At 34.9% G+C, this 13,365-nt stretch overlaps 1 protein-coding gene across 2 annotated transcripts in view; it reads left to right on the top strand.

Moving 5' to 3' along the window:
• Positions 1-13,365, top strand: part of LOC100027271 (ATP-dependent translocase ABCB1-like) — a 119,159-nt gene that overhangs the window by 84,437 nt on the left and 21,357 nt on the right. For both annotated transcript variants that reach the window (XM_007504942.2, XM_056800162.1), the window contains exons 22-24: positions 919-1,019; positions 2,065-2,205; positions 11,170-11,326. In XM_007504942.2, coding sequence (XP_007505004.1) covers positions 919-1,019; positions 2,065-2,205; positions 11,170-11,326 — 399 coding nt within the window. The remainder of the gene's footprint in view (positions 1-918; positions 1,020-2,064; positions 2,206-11,169; positions 11,327-13,365) is intronic.

The following is a 13,365-nucleotide window of genomic DNA, read 5'->3' as shown; positions in this document are numbered from 1 at the left end:
GAAAGAAGGCACCAGTATCTATAGTTATCTCTGCAATTATACCTGCCCCTCTCCAGGGAAATTGAAATTCCTGCCTTGAAAGGAGAAGTAGGAGAGTACATGAGGTTGATCAACAAGTTTTCATCTGAGAGGGGTTCCAGACAAGATTTATATCTCGTTTTCCCTGGAAATATTGCTAATCATAAGGGAACAATTTCTAAGTTAAAAAGGCATTAGATTGTCTGGTTGCTTTTTCGTAAAGAGGAAGGGGTAACCCTACGCTTACACCCCTTCCCACAAAATGCTAGCCACATAAAAGATGTGACAGCCAATAATGAGTATAAATCACGGAAGTTATAAAGATTAGAATATGGCTGAAAATACATAAGAATCAATGAGCTCTTCAGATAGGAGCTCTGTTCAACCCAGAGAAAGTCCATGATTACACACACACACACACACCCCAGAGGAAATTCCTTGAAGTCTCTAGGGAGACAAAATGGAAATCAGGCATATGGTAAAGAGCCAGATTTATAGTTATGTTTTCCTTCCAAAGCTGGTCTCGTTCTATTTGCCTCTAGTCCCTCTAGGTATCCTAGAATCATATATTCTATCTCAAAGCAGCAAGGAAGAACATTAGCCTTTTTTTCAGAACTCTCGATTCAACTCTATTTTTCACACATTCATACAAGATCAATTCTGTTGGTATTTTCTACACCAATACATAATTAAGCTCTTTGGGTAGCAGGTATCACAAGGCTGCTTCATCCTCACTCAGTTGGATAGGAATTAGAGGGCTCTTTTAGTAAGATAATTCTGTGTGCTCATTTTTAAGAAGCCAAATACATAAGCGTGGAATGAATTCTGTTATGAGCTCATGGTTAGAGGTAGATAATTTGTCACAGATTCACCTTTAAGTTTTTTTTTTCCCTTGGGCAGATCACTACAGAAGCAATAGAAAATTTCCGAACTGTTGTCTCCCTGACCAAGGAGAAAAAGTTTGAGGCCATGTATGAACAGAGCTTGCAAGGACCATACAGGTAATGAAATGAATGATGGGATAGAGTGGGGAGATAAAGGAAAGTGCCAAGGAAAAAACTGGCTTTCTTTCAACTACAAAGATCATTTAAAAACTGTTTTATGTTTACATGTTTTATGTCTAGAGGGCAAAGAAAAGTTGTACAACTACTACTAGAATGGAAGGCGTATTAGTAATTTATTGCTTCTACCATCAGTTTAAATTAGAATTCTTTCAGGATTAACTTTATTTAGATCACAGAAATCAATTGTCGTTGCTGTGTATGTGTGTGTATATTTTCCCTTATAGTTCAGAACTTTGTGAGCTCCTGCCTTAATGCCTGTATCTTTGATGATTGAGTATGATCGCTTTTATCTTGCTATTGTAATAGTCACTAGTGTCACTTCCATGTTCTCCCCCCAAACCAGTTATCTTCCTTGAGTGTTTACTCTTCCCATCCGTCTCCCAGAATATTCCTACTTTCATTGACTAGTTGCTACCTCCTTTCCTTGTTAATGAACAAGCATTTTAAGCTCCATTTTTTGTGCCAGGGGATGAACATACAAAAAGAAAAAAAGAAACACTCTCAACTTCAAGAGAATTACATTCTGCCAGGAGCACAAGTATGTGTATATGTACAGAATAAATGCTTACAGTACAAATTCTGTACAAATATGTACAGAATAAATGATACATTAATAGAAGGTAATTGTGGGCAGGAGAGGGAACAGGTTAAACATAGGAAGAAGCCTAGTAATTTTCAAGATGGAAACAATCTGACCTTAATTCACTTAGTAATTATTAGACTATCAGGCTTATAACAGTAAGAAGTAATTGAATTGTTAAAAAAAAAAAAGACAAAACTAGTCATTTTGGTTTGATTCTGCAAAGGAAAGCCTTTCCTTTTGGATATCACAAGGAAAAATGCACAGATAACAATGGTCAATGTCATTGCTAACCCTGTCTCATCAATACGGAGGTAGCTTCTCAATTTAAAAGAATACCATTGCCACGTTCCTTTGTTCCTATGTGAGTGCCATGATTCATTTTTTTAAAATTCCTTTCAGAAATTCTATGAAGAAAGCACATATCTTCGGCATCACTTTTTCTGTCACCCAAGCAATAATGTATTTTTCCTATGCTGCTTGTTTCCGGTTTGGTGCCTACTTGGTGGTAAATGGAATTTCAGAGTTTCAAGATGTGCTCTTGTAAGTATTTCAATCTGTTTCTTCATTTGACCTGTGATGTATTCTAGAATTAAAGTTAAGAAATTGAGACACATAGAGTTTATTTTGGTGATGAATGTGGTGTGGCTATGGGGGACAAGTTCTGGGTAGTTTAGAAAACAATATCAAAGTAAAGTTTCTTGAAATTTTCAGGAGGTCTTTTCCCTTTTGGGGAACACTTGAATGAATATAGGTGAAAATTTCAGCTATCCTCTCTAATGGGCTCTAATTAGGCCAGCAAAACATAGGGTGGGAAGGAGAAAAATTGACAAGCAGACCTACTCTGAGATCCAAAGCATAGGATCTCCAGTTGTAAAAGGGCCTTAGAAATCATCTCATCCAAACTTCTCATGTCACCCATGAGGTCACTGGGGTCCATTGACTTGCCCATGGTTACAGATATAGTAAGTCAGTAAATGGGAAAGAATTTCTCCTGTACCTTCTATATACTAAGCTCTGCTGGAAACTAGAACCATAAGCAAAAATGAAATAGTCTCTATATAAAGAAACTTACATTCTTTTTTTCTTTTTTCTTTATTTAGAATATTTTTCCATGGTTACATGATTCATTATTTTTCCCACCCCTCTTCCCTCCCCCTTCCTAGAGCTGACAAGCTATTCCACTGGGATATACATGTATCATTGTTCAAAACCTAAATCCATGTTATTCATATTTACAATAGAGTGATCATTTAAAGTCAATAGCCCCAATCTTATACCCATCAAACCACATATTGATCATATGTTTTCTTCTGCATTTCTGCTCCCACAGTTCTTTCTCTGGGTGTGAATAGCTATATTACTCATAAGTTCCTCTCGATTGTCCTGGATCATTGCATTGCTACTAGTAACAAAGTCTGTTACATTCTATTGTACCACAGTGTATCCGTCTATGTGTACAATGTTCTCCTGGTTCTGCTCCTCTCACTCTGCATCAATTCCTGGAGGATGTTCCAATCCCCATGGAATTCCTCCACTTTATTATTCCTTTTTGCACAATAGTATTCCATCACCAATATATACCACAATTTGTTCAGCCATTCCCCAATTGAAGAGCATCCCCTCATTTTCCAATTTTTGCCACCACAAAGAGCGCAGCTATGAATATTCTTGTACAAGTCTTTCTCTTATTATCTCTTTGGAGTACAAACCCAACAGTGGTATGACTGGATCAAAGGACAAGCATTCTTTTAAAGTCCTTTGCACATAGTTCCAAATTGCTCTCCAGAATAGTTGGACCAATTCACAACTCCACCAGGAGTGTATTTATTAATGTCCCAATTTTACCACATCCCCTCCAATATTTCTCACTTTCCTTTGCTACCACATTGACCAGTTGACTAGGTGTGAGGTGGTACTTCAGCTTTGTTTTAATTTGCATTTCTCTTTTCAGGAGGGGTTTTAAAACACTTTTTTCATGTGATTATTGATAGTTTTGATTCCTTCATGTGAAAACTTTCTGTTCATGTTCCTTGACCATTTGTCAAGTGGAGAATGGCTTAATTTTTTGTAAATTTGACTTAGTTCCTTATTATTTAGAAAATTAAACCTTTGTCAGAGAGTTTTGTTATAAACACGTTTTCCCAGTTTGTTGCTTTCCTTCTAACTTCAGTTGCATTCGTTTTGGCTATACAAAACCTTTTTGATTTGATATAATCATTCATTTTACATTTTGTAATGTTCTCTATCTCTTGCTTGGTCTTAAATTCCTTCCTTTCCCACAGATCTGACATGTATACTATTCTATATTCGCCTAATTTATTTATTATTTCAACATATTTAAGTCATTTATCCATTTTGAATTTTCCTTGGTATAGGGTGTAAGATGTTGACCTAAACCTAATTTTTCCCATACTGTTTTCCAAATTTTTCCAGCAGTTTTTTTGTAATATAGTGAGTTCTTGTCCGAAGAGCTGGGATCTTTGGTTATACTGAATACTAGCTTGCTGAGGTCATTTACCCCTAGTCTATTCCATTGATCCATCCTTCTGTCTCTATGGTACTATGTAGCCAGTATCATATTATTTTGATGACCACTATTTTATAGTACAGTTTAAGATCCAGTACTGCTAGGCCCCTATTCTTCACATGTTTTTTTTTCATTGTTTCCCATGATATTCTTCATATTTTGTTCTTCCAGATGAATTTTGTTATAATTTTTTCTAATTCTATATCAGAAAATTTTTTGGTAGTTTAATAGGTATGTCACTGAATAAGTGGATTAATTTGGGTAGGATTGTCATTTTTCTTATATTAGCTCATACAACCCATGATCAATTAATGTTTTTCCAATTATTTAGATCTAGTTTTAATTATGTGAAAAGTGTTTTATAGTTGTGTTGGTATAATTCCTGTGTTTGTCTTGGCAGATAGATTACTAAATATTTTATACTGTCTAGAGTGATTTTAAATGAAGTTTCTCTTTCTAATTCCAACTACTGAATTTTCTTAGAAATATACAGAAATGCTGATACTTATTGTGGATTTATCTTGTACCCTGAAATTTTGCTAACTTTGTTAATTATTTCAACTAGCCTTTTAGTTGATTTTCTAGGATTCTTTAAGTATACCATCATATTATGTGCAAATTAGGTTCCCCATTGCCTACTTTAATCTCTTCGATTTCTTTTTCTTCTCTAATTGCTATCACTAGCATTTCTAGAACAATATTAAATAATAGAGATGATAATGGGCATCCATGTTTCACTCCTGATCTTATTGAGAAGGCTTCTAACTTGTCCCCATTACAGATGATATTTGCTGATGGTTTAAAATATATGCTGTTCATTATTTTGAGGAATGACCTTTCTATTCCTATACTTTCTAGTATTTTCAATAGGAATGGATGTTGTATTTTATCAAAGGCTTTACCTCCATCTATTAAGATAATCATGTGATTTCTGTTGGTTTGATTATTGATATGGTCCATTATGTGGATGGTTTTCCATTAAACTATCCTTTGCAGTCTTGCTATAAATCCCACCTGATCATAATGAATAATCCTCATGATAATTTGCTGGAGTCTATTTGCTAATATTCTATTTAAGATTTTTGTATCTATGTTCATTAAGGAGATTGGTCTGTAGTTTTCATTTAAATCAATATCATATTTGTATCACAAAATGAATTAGATAAAATTCTTTGCTTATCTTGTCAAATAATTTGTATAGTATTGTGATTAGTTGCTCTTTAAATGTTTGATAAAATTCACTTGTGAATCCATCTGGCCCTGGGGATTTTTTCATAGGAAGGTAAAAATTAAATCTCTAATAAAAATATTATATTTTAATAGATTTATTAAATTATCCATTAGAAATCAAGGAATAAAGAGGATACAAAATAAAGACCATGTGCCCATAGCTGATGAGCCAATTCAAACACCCACCTTACCACCACCAAGCTCAAGACAGGAAGTAAAGAGGTGGGACCTTCCACATCTCTGCCTAATATCCCCTATCTACAGGACGTATGTAATGACAGGAAGTCAGTGGGCTCCTGGGAAATGTAGTTCTTTTTTAGGGTAACATATTTTCAATTATACAGGAACTTCCTTGATGGCTTATTCAATTTCTTTTTCTCAGATGGGATTATTTAAGTATTCTATTTCCTCTTTTATTAATCTAGGCAATTTATATTTTTTAAATATTCACCCATTTCACCTAGATTATCATATTTATTGCCATATAATTGGGTAAAATAGTTCTTAATACTTACCTTAATTTTCTATTCATTAGAAGTGAGATCACCCTTTTCATCTTTGATACTATTAAATTTGATTCTCTTATTTATTTTATTAGATTAAACATTACATTATTTTATTTGTTTTTTTTAAAACACCAACTCCTAGTCTTATTTATTAGTTTAACAGTTCTTTTACTTTCAATTTGATTAATTTCTCCTTTAATTTTTAGGATTTCCAATTTAGTTTTTATCTGGGAATTTTTAATTTGTTTTTTGTCTAATTTTTTTAAGTTGCAAGCCCAATTCATTGATCTCCTCCCTCTTCATTTTGTTGCTATAGGCACTCAGAGATATAAAATTTCCCCTGAACACTCCATTGGCTGTATACCATAGATTTTGATATTTTGTTTCCTCATTGTCCTTCTCTTTAATGAAGTCTGTAATTGCTTCTATGATTTCTACTTTGATCTACTAGTTTTGAATAATTAGATTATTTAGTTTCCAATTAATTTTAAATTTACCTTTCCATGGACCCTTGTTAATTATAATTTTTATCACATTATGATCTGAAAAAGTTGCATTTATTATTTCTGCTTTTCTGGATTTGTTTGCAATATTTCTATGCCCTAGTATATGGTCAATCTCTATATATGTACCACATACTGCTGAAAAGAAAGTATTTTCATCCCTGTTCAATTTTCTCCAGATATCCATTAACTTTAATTTTTTAAACATTTCCTTCACTTCCCTTGGTTCTTTCTTATTTATTTTTCAGTTTGATTTATCTGAAAGGGGAAGGTTGAGCTCCCCCACTAGTATGGTCTTACTATCTATTTCCCCCTTGATCTTCTTTAATTTTTCTTTTAGAAACCTAGATGCTATACCATTTGATGCATAAATGTTTAGTAATGATATTACTTCATTGTTTATGGTACCCTTTAGCAAAATGTAATTTCCTTCCTTATCTCTTTTAATCAGATTAATTTCTACTTTAGCTTTGTTTAGTATCATGATTGCTACTCCTGCTTTTTTTTTTTACTTTAGATGATGCACAATAAATTCTGCTCCAGCCTTTTACCTTGAATCTGTGTGTGTCACCCTGCCTCAGATGTGTTTCTTGTAAAAAACATATAGTAGGATTCTGGTTTTTAATCCACTCTGCCAATCACTTTCATTTTATGGGTGAGGTAATACCATTCACATTCAGCATTATGATTACTAACTATGTATTGCCCTCGATCATATTATCCCCTTTAGATCCTGCTCTATTCCCTTTCACTCTGTTCTTCCTCACAAGTATTTTGCTTTTTGTCACCCCCCCCCCCCCTTCAATTACCTCCCTCCTTCCCTTGTCTTATTCTCCTTTTAATTCTCTGTAGGGTAAGATAGATTTCTATGCCCCACTGATTTTACTTATTTTTTGCTCTCTGAGTCAGTTATGATGAGAGTAAAGTTTAAGAATTTCCCATCATATCCTTATCTTCCCCTCTCTGGAATGATTTTTCATTCCCTTTATGTTATATAATTTACCCCATTCTATCTCTCCCTTCTCTTTTATCTCAGTACAACCCTCTTTTTCACTCCTTGATTTTTATGTATCATTCATAGGCATACATATCATACATACATATCATTTCATATTGTCACTTTACCTACATATCATATCATCTTATATATATATATATATATACATATATATATATATATATATACATCATATCATCATAATCAGCTTACTTCCCCACCCTCTTTCTGGGTAAATTCCTTCTATCTTCTCTTCTACTGAGTAATTTTTTTAGAATTAAAGGTATCCTCTTTCCATGTAGACAGATAAACATTTTGACCTGAATGAGTCCCTTAAATTTTCTCTTTCTTATCTACATTTTTGGGCTTCTCTTGTGTCTCATGTTTGGACTTCAGAATTTTTTGTTTGGCTCTGGCTTATTCCTTGGGAATGAGTGGAAATTTTCTATCTTATTGAATGTCCATTTTTCCCCCTGAGAGAATATACTCAGTTTTGTTGGATAGGTGACTCTGGGATGTAAACCTACATCTTTTGCCTTCCTGATATCATATTCCAAGGCTTTCAATCCTTTAATGTAGAAGAAACTAGGTCCTGAGTGATCCAGATTATAGCTCCATGGTATTTGAATGGTTTCTTTCTGGCTGTTTGAAAAATCTTCTCCTTAGCTTGGTGGTTCTTGAATTTAGCTATTACATTCTTGAAAGTTGTCATTTGAGGATTTCTTTCTGGAGGCAATCTGTGAATTCTTTCCATTTTCAATTTTATTTTCTTGTTCAAGAATCTGTAGGCAGTTTTCTTTGATAACTTCTTGTACTATGATGTCCAAGGTTTTTCCTTGATCAAGGCTTTCAGGTAGTCCAATAATTCTCAAATTGTTTCTCCTAGATCTATTTATCTAGGTCAGTTGTTTTTCAATAATATATTTTATAGTTTCCTCTTTTTTCATTCTTTTGATTCTGCTTTATTGTTTCTTGATTTCTCATTAAATAATTAGTTTCTGGATGGTCAATTCTGATTTTTAAGGCTTTATTTTTCTCTGCCAGTTTTTGGTTCTCCTTTTTCAATGGAACCTTTTCTTTTTGCCTCACTTTCATTTCTCTTTCCCACTTTTCCTCTGCCTCTCTTAATTGGTTTTTGAAGTCTTTTTTAGTTCTTCCAGAATCTTTGCCCAATCCATATTTTTCTTTTGGACTTTGCTTTCACTGTCCCCTTCAGTACTTTTCTCTTTGTCTCCATAAAAGTTCTTTACAGTTAGATGTTTTCTTGTTGTTTGCTCATTTTTCCTATTCAATTATAGATAGGCTTGGGAGATGTGATGATTCAAGGGCTAAGAGCTCTGAGAGTCCTGCTGATTCAATTGATCCTTTAGATCATGATACCTTAAAGACTTGCCTTAGGCTTACATGTAAGCTTTTGATCTCACTCTGATCTTGATCAGTTCAGGGACTGATCAAATTCTATTTCCAGGATGATGCTCAAGTTTTTTTTATCATATGGGCACTTGATTCAATCAGGCACACCCTTGCTTGTCCTGTCTTGGAGCTCAGTCCTGAAGTTTAGGCAAAAAGTTCAGTAGTTAGAACTTAGAACTATCAGCCACCCTAAAGTGTGAACTATGTCCCTATCCCAAGCCCTGACTAGAATTCCCTGGGCTGGGGGTCTGGACTTTTCCACAAATTTGAAATTTCAAGGGGTATAGGTTGGTGTGTACCACTATTTTCCCAGGCAGGATATGAGGGTCTGGATGTTGGCTTGGAATTAGGTTCCAAAACTTGGACAACTGATGTGGATTTGAGGGGCTGTGGTTTGCTCTTGGCTTGCTCTTACAGCTTCTTGTTGGATGTCTTCTCACCCCAGTGCCCCAGATGTTCTTTGCCTACATTTTGGGTTTTTTTCTTGATAGTCGTTTCACTCTGTCTCCCAATTGGTTCTTTCACTCCTGTATTTGTTTTGTGGCAATATTTTAATCTTGGTTGGGGAGGATTCTTGTGGTGGCATAGAGTTGCTTTGCATTACCATTTTGGCTCCACTGCCAGAAGATAAACTTACATTCTTTTGTGAGAAGACAACCTGTCGATATATAAGCATATATTAAATTGACACTAAGTATAGGTATGGATGTATTAGCAATGAAGAAAAAGAATTGAGAGTTATGCAAAAAGATTCCAAAAAGACTTCATATAAGAGAGAGCATGAAATCATGGAGAAAATGCTGGGATCAGGTTTGGGAAGAGCTGGGTAGAAACCCTACTTCTGATACATTAAGTGACTCAGTGATAAACACATAACCAATCTGAGTCATAATTCCTTCAATTGTAAATGAAAAGGGGTGGAGTAGTTGGATTCTGAGGTTGATTTTAGCTCTAGCTTTGGGATCCTTTAAGTTTTACCCACATAGAACTGGAAGATTTATATGTGTCCACCAATAATTATGCAGATTCTTTTTATGGCAATGGATAAGCTTTTGGGGAAAATCAGAATTAGTATCTTTGCCATTCCATCTCTAATAAAATAATTTGTGTATTCCTTCTCTCTAAGGAAAAGCATCAATTTAATGGAAGCTCTTGCTACTCTTGCACTTTGGCTTAAAATTTTAATTATCCCATTATGGGAGAGACTCGAATTAAGAGCAGTTAATGTAAAAATGACTGTGATTTCTAGGGAGGCTAATTGAATATAAGCTCAACATGAGTCAATGGTGTGCCTCAGTTGCTAATAAAGAGAATGTAATCATAGTCTGTATTAGTGGAAGTCAGTGGCCTGATCAAAGAAGTTGATAATGTTCCTGTATAATTTACTGATTAGATCATATCTCGAATATTGTGTTTAGTACTAGGTACCATAGCTTGGGGACACTGACAAACTCTGACATGTCCATAGGAAGGCAAGTAAATGGTAAGGAAACTCACAGCCATAATACATGAGGAACATTAGGACCAATTAGAGATGTTAATTTTAGAGACGAGTAAGCTGAGATGAGAAAAGGGATAGATGAGATAGAGGCCACAAGGCATTAAAAAGACTCTAAAAAGGAAGAGAACCCTTTATTGCTCCAGAGGGGAAAAGGAATGATATTTAGAGATTAAAGTGAAGTAAATGTCTTCTCTAAAGTGAGAAGGATTTTTAATCAACCTGTCTGTCAATAGACTGTCATCCCTGGGAATGTCCAGATTGGCTAGAAGTTATAGAAAGAATTCCTATGTTAGAAAAAGGATGGATTAGATAATTGGACTTTACTTGGAGTCAGGCAGGCCAGAGTTCAAATCTGGTCTTAAATATTTACTCACTGGGTGACTCTGGGCAAAAAACTTAGTCTCTCTCAGACTTAATTTCCTCATTTGTAAAGTGCAAGTAATAATAGCATTTATCTCAAAGAGTTGATGGGAGGATCAAATGAGATAACATACACATGATACTATAGCACCATATGAATACTATTATTGTTGTTATTAAGAACATCATCATGTCCCTAAGGTTGTACAACCTATTTGTCTATCATTATAGATTAATATAGTAGCTAAAGAAATTACTTACTTCTCTCAGAAGGCATCCAGATCCCCATGAGTCATTCTTATCTCTCCCCAGGCACACAGGGTACAGTGATACTAGAATTCACAAATGGGACTTAGGCAAAGGGAGAGATTTCTTTTTGACTTCTTCAATAATTAGACCTATTATTCATGTTTAATTGAAATCACTGTGATGATGACTTTTTAAACCTGTTGTTGTTTTTTTAATAGGGTATTTTCAGCCATCGTATTTGGTGCCATGGCTGTGGGACAGACAAGTTCACTTGCACCAGACTATGCCAAGGCCAAAATATCAGCAGCCCATGTCATCCATCTCATAGAAAAAAGCCCCTCAATAGACAGCTACAGTGAAGGGGGACACAAGCTGGTCAGTTTCACCTTTGGATTTTATGATGTATTCATTGACTCTTAATTAAATGTTTTAAGATTTTTTTTTATGTCTTCAGGGTTACATGATTCTTATTGTCTCCCTCCCCTTTTCTCTCCCCCCATCCTGGAGTTAACAAACAATCCACTGGATTATACATATATTTTCACTCAAAATCTATTTCCATATTATACATTTTTATAAGAGTAATCTTTTAAAACAAAAACATGTACCCAAATAGATAGGTCATAAATAATATGTTTTCTTCAGAATTTCTACTCCCTTAGTTCTTTCTCTAGCTGTGGATAGCATTCTTTCTCCCAAGTCCCTCATAACTGTCCTGAATCATTGCATTACTTTTAGTAGCAAAGTCCATTTCATTTGATCATCCCACAGTGTTTTAGTTATTATGTGTAATGTTCCCCTGGTTCTGCTTATTTCATTTCACATAAGTTCATGGAGGACTTTCCAGTACTTAAAGAAATCCATCAATTCATCATTCCTTAGAGCACAATAGTATTTCATCACCATCATATACCACAATTAATTCAGTCATTCCCCAATCAAGGGATACCCTCTCATTTTCCAATTTTTTTGCCACCACAAAGAGCAGGACTATAAATATTTTTGTACAAGTATTTTTCCTTATTAACTATTTGGGGTATAAACCCAGCAAAGGGATGGCTGGGTCAAAGAGCAAGCATTCTTTTTAAAGCCCATTGTGCATAATTCCAAATTTCCTTCCAGAATGGTGGTTGGACCATGAATTTTCCATTTTGGATTAGATAGTAAGATGCCACTTCATCCAGGGCAAAAACTTTAATTATTGTTTATATTTCTCCATTGCAAAGCCTGGGTGATTTTTGGACAATTGGTACATAATGAATGTTTATTGAATTGAGTTATAATAAGAAATGAATGGGATATGTTTTTAGTACTTGTTGTTGATGTAAGTTGTTAAAATCATTGGGTTGGACTATGAATAGATTAATTAGGTGGTCACCAGGGATTTAATTTCTAAATCCCAAAATGAATTACTAAAGTAAATGGAATTTATGGTAGTTTATTTATAATATTTACAATAGAAGGAGGATATTAAGGGGAGAGAGACAGAGACAGAGACAGAGACAGAGATAGAGAGAGAGAGAGCAAGAGACAGAGAGAGAGAGAGAGAGAGAGCAAGAGACAGAGAGAGAGAGAGAGAGAGAGAGAGAGAGCAAGAGACAGAGAGAGAGAGAGAGAGAGAGAGAGAGAGAGAGAGAGAGAGAGAGAGAGAGAGAGAGAGCGCGCTCTGGTTTCCTCTGATACCAGTTAGAAGTACTAAGGCCTTAATCAGGGAAGAGAGTCTCAAGACTATGGGCCTTTCCTGGAGGCTTCATGCCTCCAGAAAGGCGGGGTCATGAAGTCAACCTTTCACTCACCAATGGTGACCATCTAAATGAAAGCAGTCTGAGGTCTTCTGCATGAGTTCCTCCAGGGGTCCAGTTCCTCCAGTCCAACTCTGAGTCAGAGTTCTCAATCGAATATCTCTGAATCTATCCAAATGTCCGGATGTCTGAATCTGACTGCCCAAATGTCTGAATACAAATGATGATAATCTCCTTCTGACTTTTAGTCCTCTTTTTAAAAATCTTTTTCTCTTGTGTCACCTTCACTAAATTTCACATCTACCAATCACAGCAGACATTTTTCTCCAGGATTGCCCATTCTTTAGTTCTCACCTTCTCTGGTTAGATTATATCTTTTTGGGTTACTTAACACTTCTTTTGGTAAGTTCATCTTTTATAGTTACTTAACACCTTTTTGTAGTTAATTCACCTTTTTTAGTTACTTAACATTTTTCGTAGTTAAAATTTAAAAATAGATTGTAGCTTACAATTCTAGCTTCACTATAAAGAAGACCTAAGTACCTTCATTGTTACCATCAGAAGATTACAATTTTATCTTCACAATAAAGAAAGAGTTAAGTATCTTCATTGTTACGATTAGGAAATAGCTAAATCCAATCTTCACAATCCCCCCTGATTATCATTGGGAGA

Source organism: Monodelphis domestica, chromosome 5 (assembly GCF_027887165.1).
Source record: "Monodelphis domestica isolate mMonDom1 chromosome 5, mMonDom1.pri, whole genome shotgun sequence".
Taxonomy (NCBI): Eukaryota; Metazoa; Chordata; class Mammalia; order Didelphimorphia; family Didelphidae; genus Monodelphis; species Monodelphis domestica.
This window is presented reverse-complemented; position numbering and strand designations above follow the sequence as displayed.